General features: G+C 35.5%; 1 protein-coding gene across 5 annotated transcripts in view; it reads right to left on the reverse strand.

Moving 5' to 3' along the window:
- Positions 1-19,540, reverse strand: part of RABGAP1 (RAB GTPase activating protein 1) — a 154,046-nt gene that overhangs the window by 83,149 nt on the left and 51,357 nt on the right. For all 5 annotated transcript variants that reach the window (XM_059410852.1, XM_059410855.1, XM_059410853.1 and 2 more), the window contains 4 exons: positions 18,819-18,921; positions 17,718-17,887; positions 7,148-7,322; positions 3,230-3,323 (listed from right to left, as the gene is read on the reverse strand). In XM_059410852.1, coding sequence (XP_059266835.1) covers positions 3,230-3,323; positions 7,148-7,322; positions 17,718-17,887; positions 18,819-18,921 — 542 coding nt within the window. The remainder of the gene's footprint in view (positions 1-3,229; positions 3,324-7,147; positions 7,323-17,717; positions 17,888-18,818; positions 18,922-19,540) is intronic.

Raw genomic sequence — 19,540 nt, forward strand, 5'->3', positions numbered from 1 at the left:
AAAGGGGGCGCCTGGGTGGCTCAGTGGGTTAAGCCGCTGCCTTCAGCTCAGGTCATGATCTCAGGGTCCTGGGATCGAGTCCCGCATCGGGCTCTCTGCTCGGCAGGGAGCCTGCTTCCTCCTCTCTCTCTCTGCCTGCCTCTCTGCCTGCTTGTGATCTCTGTCTGTCAAATAAATAGGTAAAATCTTTAAAAAAAAAAAAAAAATGGTTAATTCTGTGATGCTAGTACCCTAACAAGGTAGCTATAGACAATTCAATATGGTTTCTGTCTTTGCTTGGAAAAAAAAGTTACATAAAAGTTGAAGGATTGGGAGCAGAAAGAACAAAACAGTTGTTACTTAATTCAAGAACTGGTTAACTATGGACTGTATGCCAAATCTGCCCACTGCTTATTTCTGTAAAGCAACTTTTATTGAAACACAGCCTTTTAAAATTGTTTATGTATCATCTATGACTACCTTTGCACCACAACAGCAGAGTTGAGTGGTTGTGACAGAGTCTACTGGGCCACAGAACCTAATATTCATGAGCTATATTTATTAATGGCCCAAGTATTTATGACCTCGCCCTTTACAGAAATAATAAACCTAACCTAGGTTTATTTGCTAATCCTAGCTTAATTTATATTGGTAAAATTATTTTCAGAATAATTTTATGTCCTTGATTGTATTAACTTTATTTACCCTCAACATACTATTTTATACCAACATTAGTTCTCTTATTCACTAAGAGTCACACTAAAATATACTTGGAGAAATTAGAGTTCAAAGGTACTATTACTTATACTGCCCTAAAAATCTAATGTGGAGGGGCACTTGAGTGGCTCAGGCGTTAAGCATCTGTCTTCAGCTAGGTCATAATCCCAGGGTCCTGGGATGGAGCCCCACATCAGGCTCCCTGCTTGGCGGGAAGTCTGTTTCTCCCTCTCCCACTCCCCCTGCAGGTGTTCCTTCTCTCGCTGGGTCTCTCTCTGTCAAATAAATAAATAAGATCTTTAAAAAAAAAAAAAATCTAATGTGGAGTTAAATAAACCAACTTTAGGCTCGGACTTGCCTGTGTTAAAAATTCTAGGTCTGCCACTTACTAATTAGAATTGCTGACTAAATCTCTGAACCAGTTTCCTCATCTGTTTAAATGGATACTAGTTCATAGGGCTGTTATAATGGCTGAAATCAAGCACGTAACTTAGCACAATGCCTGGCATATAATAAATTCATTAATTCTCACTACTATTACTACTAGTGCAACATCCATTATTTTTAACTCACAATAATCTTGAATGGTAATTTTAAAGACCTGCATATTTTGTAAATGAAGAAACAGACTCAGAAGAGTTAAGTGACCTGCCCAAGGCCATACAGTTTGGAAATAGGAGAGGCAGGATTTGAAGCCAGGCCTACTAGGTTATAGAATTCCATGATATTATAATGTTTCCTACCTATACAACATATATAATAATGATGGGAAAAAGAGATAAAATGAATTAAAGAAGTGAAACAAACTGTATTAGTATTTCTGAAGACATGACCCAAACCAGCAAAAATAGTTTCAGAAATATCTGTAGACTCAGTAAATGTATTTGAGGAAGTGGAAGAAAGATATAATATTAGTTAATTAACAAATAAATTTAAAAATATGGTAATAAAACAAATTCCAAGCAACTATATAAAATGGTGGAGTTCATCTAATAAAATCTAGAGTCTAAATGCTGTATCTGAATGATTTTAAATAAACTATTATGTAACCATGTCAAGACTCAATTACATTTCTATTTTAGAGTAGAAACCTTTTTATACAGATGAAATGCCTGCCAGCAGCAGTCCAAACACTCCAAATACACTGAACTGAAAATATAATTCTGATGAGAGCATCAGCAGGTTTGTCTCCTGACTGCTAAGGGAATATTAAAAATAAATGAGAACTGTACCCTGGAGGGGGGGTTGGAGGGGAGGCTTCTGTAGAGTTCATTTACTAAAACCACTTGTATAAAGAAAAACCATGCTTTGGTATGCATTCTCCTCTTCTACACATTTGACATTTCCCCATGTCGAACATGTTTCACCAAAAGTGTAAAGCACTGTGAGAATGCTGGAAGCAGATGCATGCCCATTTGTAGTCCCATCCCTTAAGGACATGGAAGATTTTTAAATGCTGAAACACAGTTTTCTAAGAATAGAGTGAAAGCCTTCAACAGTTAAATTTTCTGAGAAAAATCAGACCCCAAAGTAAGAGGCCCATGGGAGCTTACATGACAACCTTAACAACCAGAAAGTCAGAAATAGAGAAGTGCTCAGATCACTTTCAAGCTTTTTTTAGCCCCAGCATATACTGGCATCCTACAGAGAGGAAAAAGGAAACTACATAAATGTCTCACCAACCTGACATCTCTGGTTTCATTAGGAAACACCTGAAGCTAGTGTATCCTTTCTAGATGGTCTATAAGGATAGTGCTTCTTAACACTGTTGTCAAGCTGACAAGAAATTTCTGAGTTTTACAAGTGTCAGTAGGAAAAGTAACCATTAGAACAGTCAATATACAGCATGTTCTTAACACTCCGCTGTCACTTCAGGTAAATAACACAGATAGGGGAAATCCCACCTGAGGTCTCTACTCTGGCTCTATGCATTGTGTGAGCATCTTCCAAATCTCCAATTATTGTGTACTAATTGTTACATATTATCTTAACCAGTCAGTGGTTCCTAACCACGTTAATAAAAAGGAGCTCTTTCATAATTTATTCTCTCCACACATTCCATGTTTGAATTAATATTTTCTGCAGCCATGAGAATTTATTAGGTTTCTTATATTCTGAAAGGTGATTTCAGGGGCACCTGCATGGCTCAGTCATTAAGCGTCTGCCTTTGGCTTAGGTCATGATCCCAGGGTCCTGGGATTGAGCCCTATATCAGACTGCCTGTGCAGTGGGAAGCCTGGTTCTCTCTCTCCCACTCCCCCTGCTTGTGGTTCCCTCTCTTGCTATCTATCACTGTCAAGTAAATAAATAGCATTTATTAAAAAAAAAAAAAAATTAAAGGTGATTTCAGACCTTCACTACTTACCCTAATAAATCTATAAAAACAGAGATTCTAGAACACAAACCCCATACTTTGGTTTCTATAATAGGTTGCAAAAACAGAACGGTTCCAAAATTGGATATTGTAGTTAGGGAAGATACCCTATCCATAAAATGAAAATTACAGATGAAAAGGAGAACTATTCTAACTTACCACTTTGACAGCAGTTCTCCCCATGTTTCAAGAATTTTTCCTGCACATTCTTTGGATACATCACCAAATCCACTCAAGAGAGGTTCATCATTATCTTTAATAAATAAAACACAAAAAAGGATAACAGAAGTGGCTATGCTAGCCAGAAGAATGAATGGTAATATAACAATCAAATTTAAAAGATTTTACTGGGAACGTAAAGTCTTAATTTCTATTTCTCTCTTTTAGCATACAGATATAAATACAAAGGAAATAAAAATGATCCTAGGTACAATGTTGCAGTAACTTCTTTATTTCTCTTTTGCTTTCCATAGAGTCCACATTATGTTAACTGCAGAAAAGAGCCATTTCTAAGACTCAAAATATGGTATCTTCTTTTCCCTTTTCCAAAGCAAACAACTTTATCCGTGAAAATATATGGCAGTCTTGTTTACCACAGTTTAAAAAATTACAAACAATAGGAGAGCAGCAATAGGAGGCTGATTAAATTATAAAACATGGTTACAATGTAATTACATATTGACATGTGTTTACATTAATAATCTGGCAAAATGCCACATAAAACAAAAATATCAGGAGCTAATAAATCCTCACTGTGATGAAAATAGTCTAGACTAAATTATACTAAGACATTACCAATTACAATCTGAGTGACAGAATTATGATTTCTTTCCCCCCTCCTTTATGTTTTCAGGACTCCAAATTTTCTACAGTGGCATACATTTATTACAGAAAGCACAAAAATATTTAAAAAGACCAAAATGAGTCATTTCAAACCTAACTCTAGTAATTAAGAAAAGTAAGCTCAAATAGGAATTTAAAGATCGTAAGAAATGAAGGCAGTAAAAAAAAAAGTGACACTGATAAAGGCCTGTGAGAGGAATTTAAAAGTGTAATGAAAGGGGGAAACACAGACTAAGATATTTACATAATCAATCCTCTTTTGCTGAATACTTGGGGAGTTTTCAATTTTCTGCTACAAATAGTATCAGGAGGAACTTAACTCTTGTTTTCATTGGGTATATGCCCAGAAGTGAACTTCCTGGGATAAAAAAGGCATACTTTTAAGGATTTTGAAACTTACTGACAAACTGCCTTCCATAGTGGCTCTACAATTAGTTCTCCTAGTAGGGGACAACAATGCTGTTTCTAAGTTTTCCGGCTTAACCTGCCTAAACAAAGTTTGGATCTTTAGGCCTTTAATGAGTAGATCGTGAATTTGCATCTCTACTATGGACAGCTCAGAAATCCATGATACTTATTACTTCCTTACATTAAAACACCTTGGACATTAGCATCAGTTTTGATGGTGAGATAGGAAAGACACAGAATGAATGTAAGTGAGACCTCTTTTGCTACAAATGAGATATAGGATAAATAAGGAAAAGAGAAAGCCTTGAGGGCATGAAGATAAACTTTCCCAATTTTGCTGTTTTGCCAGAATTGGCCCTACTTTCTAATGCCTCAAGCAATTCTCTCCTCACTCAAATATCAACACAACACAACAACTCTTTGGGGAATAGCACCTATAAAAAAATGTACTAAAATGTACCAGAGGTGACAATTCCTTTAAAGAGATAAAGAAGACCTGTCTTACCAAATTCTCTTTTATTGCTTTGGATGCTTTCAACATATCTTGACAGTAGCAGTTTGAAATATGTCTTTAGAACTCCATCTACCTAAGACAGGGGTATGGGGGGGCGGGAGGACAGGGACCAGGCAACCAGCTTCAGAATATTGTTTCTGAACACCTTCCCTTACTACCTGCTGATTTCCTGTCTTGGGAGAAGACATGTCCTATGGATAAGAAGTCTCTCTGCTAGAGGACTACAGCCATTTCTTTCTAGGAAACAAACATATGACAATAGGATGGGTCTCCCTGGTCCACATACAGGTTAGAGGATGAAGAGGTGGGGTGACTGCACAGCTTTCTTCAGCACCATAGTCCTGTCATTAGTCTTGCACTATTGGAATGGATTGGGGGCCGGGATGGTGGTGGGAAACCCAACCCACCAGTATCTCCTGAGCATCTATAACACACACAGAATTGTGTTATACACTAGGGAAATAATGTGGGCAAAAAAGGACACTTTTGTCCTTTGTGAAAGCTGTGTTCTAGTGTTCCCTAACTCTCCCATGTTTGTTATTGGTCCTTATCTCTCTTAGTTAACTACTGTTACTAGAGCCCCTCTGAACTCCTCAATTCCACTGAAAAATGTATGCCTGCCATAGATTAGAACTAGACATTAGTCTAGATGTTAACCTTTAGCTGGGCCCAAACTTGGTAAAAGGCAGATACTCTTTAAAATCTGCAGCACTGAGATCCAGCATTTGACCATTCTCTGGCTACATAAAAACAGAGTGTCTTCCTCAGTTCATGGTGGGTTTTGTTTTTATTGCTGAGTTTAAGGGGAGAAGAGTTCTCTGAACTATTACTTGCTCTTCCATCTTGAGCAGCATTGACTTAGAAGGTAAACTACAAGTCTCAAGACTACCAGTTACAGAGCAGACAGTCTCAAACAGTGAGAACAATTCTATCTCCCCAACTTTTACTTAAATTGGTTCTGCAGGAAGACTTCAAATTGTATCTCTAACTTCTCCCAAAACAATATATGTGCTTTCTCTGCACTTCAAAATGCTTTATGTGAACTAAAGGCACCAAGATGATTACAGAATAGAGCTCAGAATGCTCTCTCTCAGAACAGGACAAAGATCCTCCTTGCCTATTTCTCGCTGTTTGACCTTGGGCAAATTCCGTTTTCTGAGATTCCATTTCCTTACGTGCAAAATAAGGATAATAGAAATCTCATTTTTCAGAATTTTTGTGAGGATTATATAAACAAAATATCATTCTACTTTAAACTAAGTACCTACCTACCATATATTAAGCATCTAGTAACTGGTGGCCATTAATATTAGACATAGGAAAAGTGAAAGTTACAGGGTACAATGGGAATTGGAAAGTAAGGGCTGGCTCTAACTTGAAAAAAGTACATTTAACCATTAGTCTATATTTCTTTTAACCCAATTATTCTTGCTACCTCTAGGCCTTTGTTAATGCAATTTCTTAGCCAGAAATACCCAGACCTGCCCATTTATCTCTTGCACTTTAAAAGTCCCAGCTCAAAAACTACTCTTCATGATGTCCTGCCACATCTCCCCAAAATAAAAAATGATTTGCCTCTATGAATTTCCAGACACTTTCTGTGAACCTCACACACATACATGCTTCATATGACCTTCTACCATAATCAGCTTTCCTCCCTCTTTACAAAAATAAAAAATCCTGCTACAAAATTACAGGTTAGAAAATACCTCCGAAACTTTTGCTTTTCCTGTGCTCCTTCTCTTCACTTCTCACGTCTATACAGTAGCTTTTAACAGAGACTGACAGATTAGTTAATGGATATAACCATGAAAAAAAAAAAAGAGGAGGAAAAAAAGAGAGGTGGTTGATTCCTAATGTTTATTAGTGTGAGAATCCAATACTATACATACATGATTTGTATATTTAAATACTCATATTTTATGAAAGCGTCATGGTGGAAGCTGCATTTTGGCAAGTGAAACCGTCCCTGTAAAATGAATCAGCTGAAATGGGAACATTTATTTAGGTGGAAGCTATGTCAAGTTTGCTCTAAAAATGTGTTGATACACTAAGCTAGCACATGCTGATTCTTAAAAAAGGCACTAATTATAAATCTCGTTTTTTCCAACTCGATTACAGTAATCTTAAAGAAGGTCCTGTGCTCATCGTTTTCAAATCTCCCATAATCCTTTGCATACAGTACATTCTCGTAAGTGTTTACTGAAAGAATTCCAAATGCTATGTCACAGTTACCAATTCCCTGATAAACTTATAATGGTGTGCATGGTATACCACCCCATAATAGAAATTAAGCTCTCCCTACAATTTACCTTCCTCTTCATCATCTTCTGGAGGAGAAGGTATCATTGAACTCTGAGATCCAGACTGTGGCAGGCGAATTGAGGGACTGGCTGTAGTTTTCCTCCTCTCTCTCTCTGATTCACTTTCCAAGCACACAACTTCGTATAAAGTGTCAGTATTGTTCTTTCTCTCCTTCTGCTTTATCTTGAAGATGAAAAAATGTTATTTACTAAGTGGTACAATTATTTTTTAATTGATGACTATACTTCTGATTTCATACAAGAGAAGAAAAAGGTATTACTGGGGCACCTGGGTTGCTCAGTGGGTTAAGCCTCTGCCTTCAGCTCAGGTCATGATCCCAGGGTCCTGGGATCAAGCCCCGCATCGGGCTCTCTGCTCAGCAGGGAGCCTGCTTCCCCCTCTCTCTCTCTGCCTGCCTGTCTGCCTACTTGTGATCTTTCTCTTTCAAATAAATAAATAAAATCTTAAAAAAAAAAAAGAAAAAGATATTACTTTGAATGACTACACTAAATGTAACCTTTTTTTTTTCTTTTTAAAAGATTTTATTTATTTGGCACAGAGTCAGTGAGAGAGGGTTAGGGTTAGAACGGCAGGCTCCCCGCTGAGCAGGGAGCCTGATACCGGGCTCAATTCCAGTACCCCCTGGATTATGACTTGAGCCGGGGGCTCAGCAAAACTGAGCCACACAGGCACTCCTAAATGTAACCTTTTCTAAATAGAAAAATATGTTTAGACTTAAAAATCCAGAAGAAAATGGGTTAGGAGGACTTTAATTCTGCAGTTTTACTTATTGTCATCATACATGCAGCTACTAATATTTAGGTAAGTGTTAGCAATCGGTAACTTCCTAGTTACTTTAAGGTGTCTCCTCAAGGTTTCCTACAAGCAACTACCCATGAGGAGAGTGCCTGGGTGGCTCAGTCAGTTAAGCATCTGCCTTAGACTCTCAGGTCATGATCCAACGGTCCAGGGATCAAACCCTGCATTGGACTCTCTGCTCAGCAGGAATCTGCTTCTCCCTCTGGCCCTCTCTTTGCTCATGCTCTCTCTCACACACGAACTTTGTATCAAATAAATAAAATCTTTAAAAAAAATAAACTATCCCTAAGAAAATGTTTTTTATTTTATATTTTTTTAGAGAACTAGAGAGGATGGGGAAGGGCAGAGAGAGAGAATCTTAAGCAGGCTCCATACCCAAGGGCTCATCATACTCTGACTGACATGATCTAATAAGCTGAAAAGAAGAGTCAGAAGCTTAACTGAATGATCTACCCAAGCACCCTGAAAAAAAATGTTTTAAAATATTCTAACAGTTTAGAAACTCTCTTTAGAGAGTCCTTTTATTTCCATGCTTCTTCCCACTCCTTTAGCTTGATTAAAGCAATGTGAGAATTTTCTTCAACTGAAAACTATAACTGAGGGTCAGGAGGAGAAGGTGAGTGGTAGAAAAAAGATTAATGAAACTCACAAAAATTTTGTATCTCAAATTGGTTTGCATTCTAAGGCAAACACATAGCAGTTTGAACTCACCTAAATTAAAAATTAAGAACCGAGAATATAAAACTTTTCCAGCATCAAATTTAAATATATTAATACACCACATTATAGCCAGCTTATAACGAAGGGGGAAAAAGAGTGAAATACAGAGCAGGACAAAATGGCAGAATTACAGGAAAAGATACAAAGACAACTAGAAATGTGGCTACATCAATGAGAAAGATGTATAAGCACAACGTAAAAATACAAGAGAGGGGGATTAAAAGGTTCATGAGGTACAGAAGTATCAGGCAGAGTAGATTTTATCATCTGAATGTTCATGTAGGTTTTTGAAAAAATTATACCAATCCTGGAAGACCAAATTAGTGGCAACATGGACTTTCGATATCATCCTGAAGCACTGCTTAATACTGGAGTCAGTAAACCTTTATGTAAAGGGCCAAAGAGTAAATATTTTAAGCTCTATGGGCAACCAGTCTGTCACAACTACTTAACTCTGCCATGATGGTGCAAAAGCACCTACAGACACTAAGTGAGTGAATATGGCTATATTCCAAAAGAACTTTATAAAAACGAAGGCCAGGCAAGATTTGACCCATATTTTGCCAACTTTGTTTTAACATGCCCACCTATGGATTAATTTTCTAGAAGAATAAATGATTTTGACTTAGCTACTTAATATTAAAGACTCAGACTCTATGAAGCTATATATTAACCTACATATATGTGTCCAATAGATAGGCAAATGATTTCTGTCCAGTAGAAAAGATAGCCCAAACTTACCTATAAGATAGTAGTCAGTTTTATTTCTGACCTAACAATCTTGTTCTAACATTTTTTCTTTTTTTAAAGAAGGACTGTATCAACTCAAGTTCCTCAAATACATAGAGCCAAATACTGGCTCCCTCATTACTCAATGAATTGAATTAAAGTCTATGACATATGTTTATTCTAAATTTATAATTATGATTTTTTAACTTTTAAGTATTTACTTTGATAAAAGAATAGCATTTCCTTTTTTCATTCATTATAAATTACTGTCTGAAACAGTTAATTACTATCTAAAAGAGTTCAAAGATCAATAGCATTTTACTCAAAAAAAAAAAAAAATTTCTCAGACCATTTGGAAAAAGATTCAATCAGACACATACTTTATACCATATACCACAATAAAACACTAATGAATCAGAGATCTAAAAGTAGAAAAACAAAAACATATAAGTAATAGAAGAAAATGTGTATATTTCTTTATTATTGGGTGTAGGGAAAGTATTTCTAGTTATGACTCAAAATCCAGAAGCTTTAATGGGAAAAACTTGATAAATTCAAATAAACTATATGGCAAAAAAGCTGAAAAGACTCTTCATAATTTAAGTCACAAGACAAATGACAAACCAGAAGAAATATTTGCAATTTATATCTCAAAGAGTTAACCTCACAAATACAGAAAGAGCTTCAAAAAACTAAAAGGAAAAAGACCAAACCAAAAAGCCAAAAATATGAAAAGACAGTTTAGAGAAAATAAGAAAAATTACCCTTAAACATATGAAAAAAAAAGGGGCCTGTTTTCGTTCATTAAAGGATAAATTAAGACTACAATCAGATCCTTAAGTTTAACAACATACCCTTGACAAGCCTATGCAGAAGCAGGTACTTTCATATCCTGTTCATCCCTATGATTACAAGAGTGAGAAAGGGAAATCTGGCAAATATAACAAAATTACATACGCAAAATTATTTACTCTAAGATGCACTTTCATTAAATCAAAACAACTTATGCACAAGGTTCTATACTACAACATTATTTGGAATAACAAATGATTTTTAAAATCCAAAAATCTGTCAATAGAGGACAATTAAAAAATCATAAATCATGATTCATCCAAACAAAGTACCATGTAGCCATTAAGAATGAGGAAGATCTCTAAAGAGGCACCTGGGTGCTCAGTTGGTTAAGCAACTGACATTGATTTTGGCTGATCTCAGAGTTGTGAGATCAAGCCCCATGTCCATCTCTGCACTCCATCCATCTCTGTGCTCAGCAAGGAGTCTGCTTGTCCCTCTCCCTCTGCTCTTCCCCCTGCTCTCCCTCCCTCATATATAAATAAATAAAATCTTGAAAAAAAAAAAAAGGTGTAGGACGTACATAGGCTAGTTTGTATTTAAAAAGGGAGTTAAGAAATATATAGGAGTATTTTATTACTTTCACAAAAAGAAATACTGGGAAGATAAGCCAGAAACCACTAATAATGGTTACTTATGGGTTTGGATGGAGAAACATGAATTAAAGTTAAGATTTCTGAGTACATTTTTACATAATCTTGACTTTTGTATCACTGTATTTTAAATACTCAAAAACTTAAACCAAAAAGAAAAAAAGACCCAAAGACCCCAAATTGAAAATACGGAAACAAATAAACCTAACTATATGTCAAATGGTAAAATAACTATAATGGAAAAAAATTTTTTTCCAATTAACTTTTGAACACATCACTCATTTTATAATCTTACTGGAATATGTTCAAAGGGGAAAAAAGTTCCATAAAATCTTAAACTTCACTCAATAGTTTCATTATTAACTGTAATACTGACATTTTTGGAATGAATATCAACAAATGGTAATTTGAAACTGTACAGACACAAATAATTTCATATTATATACATCCATTTTTGTTGTATCTACATATTACAGGTATATTAATAAAAGTTTTTCCTAAAACTTAAGTTCAGAATATACTAAATATTCTGGAAACCTTTTCATTTAGATGTTTTACATACTGATTTTCATATGCTGATATTAAAATATGCATCTTATTTCCAACTGAAAGAAGTTTGTACAACATAAATTGTACACAAATTGCAATGTGGCATCATCTATATTTTAGAAATGGTACAAGTTTATTAATGAATGCTTTAATTACCCCATCAGTAACTGTATTAATATAGGTTTGTCCTCACTGAAATTTTAAGTAATTAAAATTTGTATTTCAAAAACAAATATAACAGTACCTTTTCTTAACATTTTATAGGCTTATAAAGATTTTATAAATATACTAGGACCAATAAAAGAAAGATCTGTATTAAGGGTGTTTCCTGCAATACTGTCATTTTTTAATTCTTTGATAAAGTAGAATAAAGCAAATAAATATATTACAGTTACTGTATTTAAGATATTCAATATTAGAAACATATATAAATGTAAAAGAAGAAAACCCTGCAAGGTGCAATTATTATTGAAAATATGTGAATGAACTCAAGTGATTGAGGGAAGGATCATCAATGCTAAAGGATGCTAAAACCAGTAGTTAGAAAGTTGTTGAGGAACAGGGTATTTGGAAGTTGCCAAAGAACCACCCCAGACATCCCAAAAATTACTTGCTAAATACAAAGAGAAAAAACTATTTTTACAAAGGAGAAATCCAGGGGTCACCACCTGAACCCAGTGATCACACTTCTCAGGAATAGCGGAATACCACGATAATATATGCCTCCTGATTTAGCAGTAGAAGATCTCTAGTATAGAGAGCATTTCCGTATTTTTTACCTTGAGAGGCACAGTGGTTTACTGCATACGTGTGCATGACACGTGCATGTGCACACATACGCACACAAATACACACCCCCTCCCAAAGAGAAATAAGAGGCTCAGGTTTCTATCATGGTTATACTAATAACTTGCCCATGTGATGCTGGCCATGATACTTAGTCTTATAGACATCATTTATAAATGATGTAGAAATCATTTATAAAATCATTTATAAAATAATTTCATAAAAGATTCTAAGACACCTTTCTTTGGCAATAAAATTCTGTAATTCTATAGTTTTAAGAATGCTTAGCTGCTCTTAAATTCACTCTATGTTACTGTTGGAAAATCTAGTCTTCAGACTAGTTTCTTCCACTTCTACTAAACAATATTCTAAATATTAAAATCCAAGAGAACGATCATTATTTCTCCCTTTATTTATTTAAGTAGGCTCCATGACCAGTGCAGAGCCCAATGTGGGGCTTGAACTCATAACCCTGAGATCAAGACCTGAGCTGAGACCAAGAGTCAGACATTCAATCAACTAAGCCACCCAGGTGCTTCTTTCCCCACTAATTTTCAAAGTTTCTTTTCTAATATGATGCCATCTTCATATAATAATACTCACAGGTGGGTAGGCTTCCAGGCTAAAGAGGAGTTATAGAGTCATCAGATAATTTTAGTAATAGGAAAAAGGATCAATTTTTAAACATGTATTTTAAAAAATTTCTATAATTATTTTCCCATATTGATAACAACAGAAACTATATGCTGTATATTTAAAAAATTTGGTCTGCACCACTATTTCCTTTTTAGTCTGATGAGAAATGCAAAAGGGTTAAAATTTTAAATTCTCCTTAATTTAAGTAAATCCTAAAGGGAGGATGTTTCTATGAAAAGAATCCTGACTGAGAACTCTTAGAAGGCTCAGGTATGCATCTTGTTCACACAACATTCCATAAAATCAATTTTACATCTCTGGGTCTATAAAAGTGAAAATACTATCTTCACTGGATCACTATAAAAATTATACAATAGAAAAAGTCAAAGTAGCTAGTACAGTGGTGGCCACACTAGGCTCTCCAACACTGTAGTTATTACTTTTTAATACCATAAATATAAAGAAGGGAATAAACTTAGTTTATTATGTTACAAGAAATGAGATTAACAGTCCTCTAAGTGCATTAAGACAGCAACAAGTTGCTTAAATTCTTCACACTCTCTTTTCTTTCCTATTCCCTACCCCTCACAAAATTCCTCCCCCCACCCCCAAAATAAGACTTACCCAAATAAGGAGAAAAATGAAAGATTATTCTCAGGAATTCCTTGCCCTCCTCCTAGCTTTCACATATAAACTTCTGCTTTTTGCAAAGAAAATATTGACAACCTGGCCTATGTTGAGCTTGTAACCTTAACAGAGTCTAGAGTAGACTACTGGATTAGGTCTCAGGTATATGTGCCTCTGGCTACTTGACACGCCTAAGTCATTTATTGGCCTACTTAGATATATTATTTTAGACCAAACCACATGAAATAATATTCCTGTAAACTCATGCAGTCTTTGAATATAAGGCTGTCTAAGATCTAAAGGGAAAAGAGAGATCAAAGGAATCTTATTGATGTTCACTAAGATTAAAAAGACAGAACTCTCTAATTAAAGAGAATATGTTTTCTTACATACAAATTTGTACTAAAATTATGGAATTAATTTCTATTTACCATCCCTTACTCTAAACAGTTAAGAATCATCCCTACTCCCTAAACTTTTAAAATAATACCCATAAAATGGTTTTCTTTCTGAAGTGCTGTTCTTCTGGGGCTGATCCACTAATAATAATCAATGTTGTTCTGATTTCATGTCTTAGGATTTTTTTTTAAAGTAGGCTCCATTCCCACTGTGGAGCCCAAAATGAGCCCAAACTCACGACCCTATGATCAAGACCTGAGCTGAGATCTAGAGTCAGATGCCTAACTGACTGAGCCACCCCGGCATTTCAATGACTTAATATTTTTTATTCTTTCTCTGCTTCACTAAGGTTTCACAGTCCCTCTCTATAACAGCTAAAATACATGAAGAACATACTATATGCCAAATGTGTTATACAGTTTCTCACTTCCTCACTTCCTCACTGTGAGGAAGATTCAATTACTGCCATTCTATAGTTGAGTACACAGGCTCACAGAGTTTAAGGTACTTGCTAGTCACTGGTAATATCCACATTTTCTGGTTCCAAAGCAAACTTCTAGTTGATAACCCTATGTTAATCCTTTTCTGCTGCCATAGTGATGTGCTGGGAGAACAGTGCTGGAGCCCAGGTTTACATTCTGTCTCCTAAGACAACATGGAAGAGAAATCTCTATTCCTTTTCTGTTTGCCACCTTTCTCTAACTATAACCAAAAGGGATAACTTGAAAACACTGGAACTAAAATATTTACTACTACCAGAAAGTATACTCAAGTAAATCCACAAGCAACACTTTAATTTTGTAAAACTGAAAAATCGAAGTTACATGTCAATAAGAATCAATTGAACAAATATTTACAGAGAACTACTATGTTTTAGATGCTTGGGATAAATCAGTGAACAAGGCAGATCAGGAATACTGTCTTAGTGGAGGTTTCCTTTTTTTTAAATAGGTTTTTTTTTTTTTTTTTAAAGATTTTATTTATTTATTTGACAGAGAGAGAGAGAGATCACAAGTAGGCAGAGAGGCAGGCAGGGGGGCGGGGAGTGGGGGAGAAGCAGGCTCCCCGCTGAGCAGAGAGCCCGACACGGGGCTTTATCCCAGGACCCTGGGATCATGACCCGAGCTGAAGGCAGAGGCTTTAACCCACTGAGCCACCCAGGTGCCCCTTAGTAGAGGTTTCTAACAGGGAAAACAGATAATAAGCAAAATAAAATTTATTATATCGTACGCTGGAAGTTAAGAGCAGACAAACTGCAGTGTTACATGTGGCAGTCAGGCATTACTAAGGTGTCAATCTAAGCACAAATTTATAGAAGATAAAGACTTGAAAAAGGTGAATAATAGCAAGTGAGAAACTGGAAGAGCATTTAAGGCAGAAGAAACAGTTAATAGCGGAAGGCCCTAAGAGCATGGCTAGAGCAGAAGCAGCAAGGAAGAAGAGCATTGAGAGAGAAAGTTCATGACACAACAGACAGTAGACCACATAGTGTCTTAAAAGCCACAGAAAGGACTCTCGCTTTTACAGAGTAAAATAGCTTTAAAGATTTATAAGCAGGAAAGTGACATGATTTGACCTTAGGTTGCTGTGTTGAGAATGTATGGTGGGGGGTGCACAAAAAGAAACAGGGAGCTGTGAAGAGGCTACTACAGTAACTCAGGTAAAGGTGACAGTTCAAATAAGATTAGTGTAATTTAAGTGCTAAGCAGCAGCCAGAATATGATTGATTTTGATAGTAAACAGAATTTCCTGACAGACTAGATAGGGGGTGTGAAAAATCAAAGTAAAATTCTCAGCGACAATTAGGAGATGATGTCCATGAACTGAGACAGTGAAGACAGGTTGAGGGTGGTTGAGGGTGGAGGACCGAGGTAAATCTGAGATATCCTGAAGGCTAAGTGAAAGGATAAGGAAGGGGAGAGTGATCATCTGCTCAAAGGTCAAGGACTATGAAGACTCTGACCACCAGATTTAGCAATTTAGGTCATTATGGAATTGATTTTTTTTCAATAAGTGCTGATACAAAGGAAAAGAAAGCGGAAAAAAAAGGGGGGGGTAAGTAGTGGGGCATCTGAACCAAGAAAAACTAAAAGAAGGAAACACAGATTTCATCTGCTGCCCGCCACAGGTAAAATAGAGTGTAGAATTTGACTCTGACCAAATTAACTGACAGATTTTTTTTTAAAGCTGATATTCAAAAGAGACCATAACATAACATACCATAAAAATCGATTATTAAAAAATGTCTAACATATCTAACATATCCAAAATTGCTAGACAAAGAAACAGAAAAATGTGACTCACCAGACATTAGAATTAGCAGTTAAGGATTTTTAAAGTAGCAGTATTATAATTATGCTCAAGGATGTAAGAGAGAATCTTCTTGAAAGAACAAAGAGTAAATCTCATAAGAAAACAGAAACTATAAAAAAGAACCAAATGACCAAATGGACATTCCAGAAATAAAAAGTTCAAGACCTGAAATTTAAAAAAACAAAAACAAAAACAAAACTTAATTGAATGAGCTTAATAAAAAATTGGGGATGATGAAAGGGGCAAGCCAACTTTAAACATATCAAAAGAGAGTTAAAATGATATCCCACCTGAAGTAAAAACAGAAAAAAATATAAGATTTTTAAAAAACCAGAGGGGTGCCTGGGTGGCTCAGTGGATTGAGCCTCTGCCTTCAGCTTGGGTCATGATCTCAGGGTCCTGGGATCGAGCCCTGCATTGGGCTCTCCGCTCAGCGGGGAGCTGGCTTCCTCCCCTTCTCTCTGCCTGCCTCTCTGCCTACCTGTGATCTCTATCAAATAAATAAATAAAATCTTTAGAAAACAAAACAACCAGACTAAAATATATGTAAGTGGAATCTTAGGAGAGAAAAAAAGAGATGGGGCAGGAAAAAAGTTTAAAAGAAATAACAAACCAAAATAAAAAAATTAAGAAATTTTTAAAAAGAGGGGGGATGGGGAGGAAATTGTAGGAAGGGTTTTTAAAGCCCCCTCTTTTTTTTAAGATTCAGAAAGAAAAAAAAGAAAGAAAGAAAGAACAAACCAGATTTTCCTCAAAATTGATAAAACAAAACTTGAAAAATTCAAGAAGTTTGGGGCACCTAGGTGGCTCAGTAGGTTAAGTCTGCTTTGGCTGGGGTCATGAACCCAAGGTCCTGGGATCCAGCCACACATTGGGCTCCCTGCTCAGTGGGGAGTCTTTTTCTCCCTCTCCCACTCCTCCCTCTCTCATTCTGTGTCAAATAAATAAATAAAAATTCAAGAAGTTCAACAAACCCAAGTGAGACAAAGAATATCATGCCTAGGCACATCATATTTATATGTCTGAAAATCAAAGATAAAAAATAATCTTAAAAGCAGTTAGGAAAAAGTGACTCATTCCAGACAGAGAAAGAGTATCAATAAATGCACCCTAACTTCACATCAAAAACAATGTGCCAGGAGACTGAGATGACATCTTTAAAAGGCTAAAAGAAAAAAAAAATGTCAATCCAGAAATACTACAGCCAGTGAAAATATCCCACTGGAATGAAGGTGAAATAAAACCATGTTCAGATAAAGAAGTCTAAGAGTTATAGGACTTTAGTGGATGGCCACTAGAAGAAATCTTAAAATCAGTTCTCCAGATTGAAGGCAAGTAAGATCAGACAAGAACCTGGTTCTTGAGGAGGAAATGAAGAGAAAAAAAAATGATAAATAGGTGGGTAAAAATAAAAGACACTTCTCCTCTTAATATGTTTAAAATACACATGACTATTTAAAGATAAAAGTGACAATTTAGCTTCATGATAAATCAGCCTCAAAAATAGTTTCTCCTTTATCTACCTCCCTCCCATATTTATAAGAAAGTGTAGTACCTGTTTTAGTTTCAAAAAGAAATTTTCAGTAGTACTACGTTTGCTGAAGGGCCAGAATAATCTTTCATTAGGTGAGCAAACGCGGACTTTTGTCTCTATGAGAAATCGAACAGGCTCCTGTACTTCTGTTATTACCAAATCAACAGCTGTGGTCATAAACAGCACTTTATCTAGAGAGAGAGGTGGGGAGAAGCAAATAAAAAAAACGGAAATATATTTGCTCATACAATTAATGTAAAATTAGTTACTTTTCTCACAAACTTTCAAGATAGCTTAAGGTAATCCATTAATTAAATCAAAATCTAAAGTAATCAGATACATTGCTGTTTTGAAAACTCTTTTTCTGTACTGAGAATTCTTTGCTTGGGTAGACTCCTTGTAATTAGTGACGGCATTATATAAAAGTTTATGAAATGTTCTGTCAAATTGATTTGCTAAAGTGACATATGGCCTCTTCATGCCACTTTCACCAACAGTGGGGATTCTCAACTTTTAAAATCTTGGTTAACTTATCCATTTATCTATAGTGCTATGAGTAACAAGAAAAAAATGAAGGTGAAAAAAATAAATGCTCAATAGGAGACACTAGTTACGCAAATAATGTTACATTTTCAGGAGAGAATATTATGCAGCCACTAAATGACATTCAGAAACAGTAGGAAATAACTTGAAAAAGGTGGTTTCTGCACAAAGGGTATCTGAAAAGCTACATAAGAAACTGGTCCCTATGGTCCCCTTGGGGTAGGGCCCTGAGGACCGTGGTAGAGTCTTACTTTTCCCTCCATATCCTTTTAATTTTTAACCATATGTGCATATATTATCTTTCCACAAAAATAAAATTTAGAATTCTGTATATAAGTAAGTACACGAATAGAAAAGGAAACAGGGAAGTGAAAAATTAAGACAGGAGGGAAAAATAAGGGAGGGGAATGATACTTTGTTTATAGGTCAAATTTAATAATAAACTCAAAGACCTATAACAAATTCTTTGGTTTCACCAGAATTAAAGAAAATACTGATATTTGTCAAATAAGTGGTCCTAAGGTTTGGGTATCTTTTGGGACTAAAATTTCTGTTCGTGATATCAGCAATCTGCATCACCTTTAGGAGTTTCTTCGTTTACAACTTGAAAAGGTAGAGATTTTGGATTCCAGCTCCCAGTGATAACATAGGACTTTCCATCTGAACTTTTGCCCATAGATTCCTAAAGAGTAAAGACAAACATTAATGCCAAAATAAAGTAACAACAGCTAATTCCCATTTTGCTGCCTTTAAAAGAATGAGTCATAAAAATGTAAGAATATGAAAGAGGGCCAGATATTTTAAAAACAGATAGAAATATATGTGAATGAGACTGACTGCAGTTAAAATAAAAGATACGCCAATTATTTATGCAAAAACTCCTGAAAAAATTATGAAGTAAATGCTTAGAAATCATATCAAACTACAAATTCAGAGAAATTTACCACCTGAGTCTATGCTGAATGCTTCTGACAAGTGCATAATTATCACATAAATTTCAGTTTTGAAAATAAAGATTTTCATAATAGCAACAATACTAATACTACCTACATTTATAAAACTCATGATAGTATCTACTCTCGTGAACCTTTTCTTTGATTCCAACTTCAACCTTAAATTATAAACAAGGATTATTCTCTATCATACAGTGATAAAACTGAGGCTTAGACTAAATAGGTCTAAGGTCAGACTAATAAATATCAAGTCAGAAATGAGGAAATTCCTTATCTTTGTTTACTGCTACTGCAGCTCATAAGAACACCTTCATAGAAGTCCTTTACCATCAGATTCAGGTCAGATGA

Source organism: Mustela nigripes, chromosome 9 (assembly GCF_022355385.1).
Source record: "Mustela nigripes isolate SB6536 chromosome 9, MUSNIG.SB6536, whole genome shotgun sequence".
Taxonomy (NCBI): Eukaryota; Metazoa; Chordata; class Mammalia; order Carnivora; family Mustelidae; genus Mustela; species Mustela nigripes.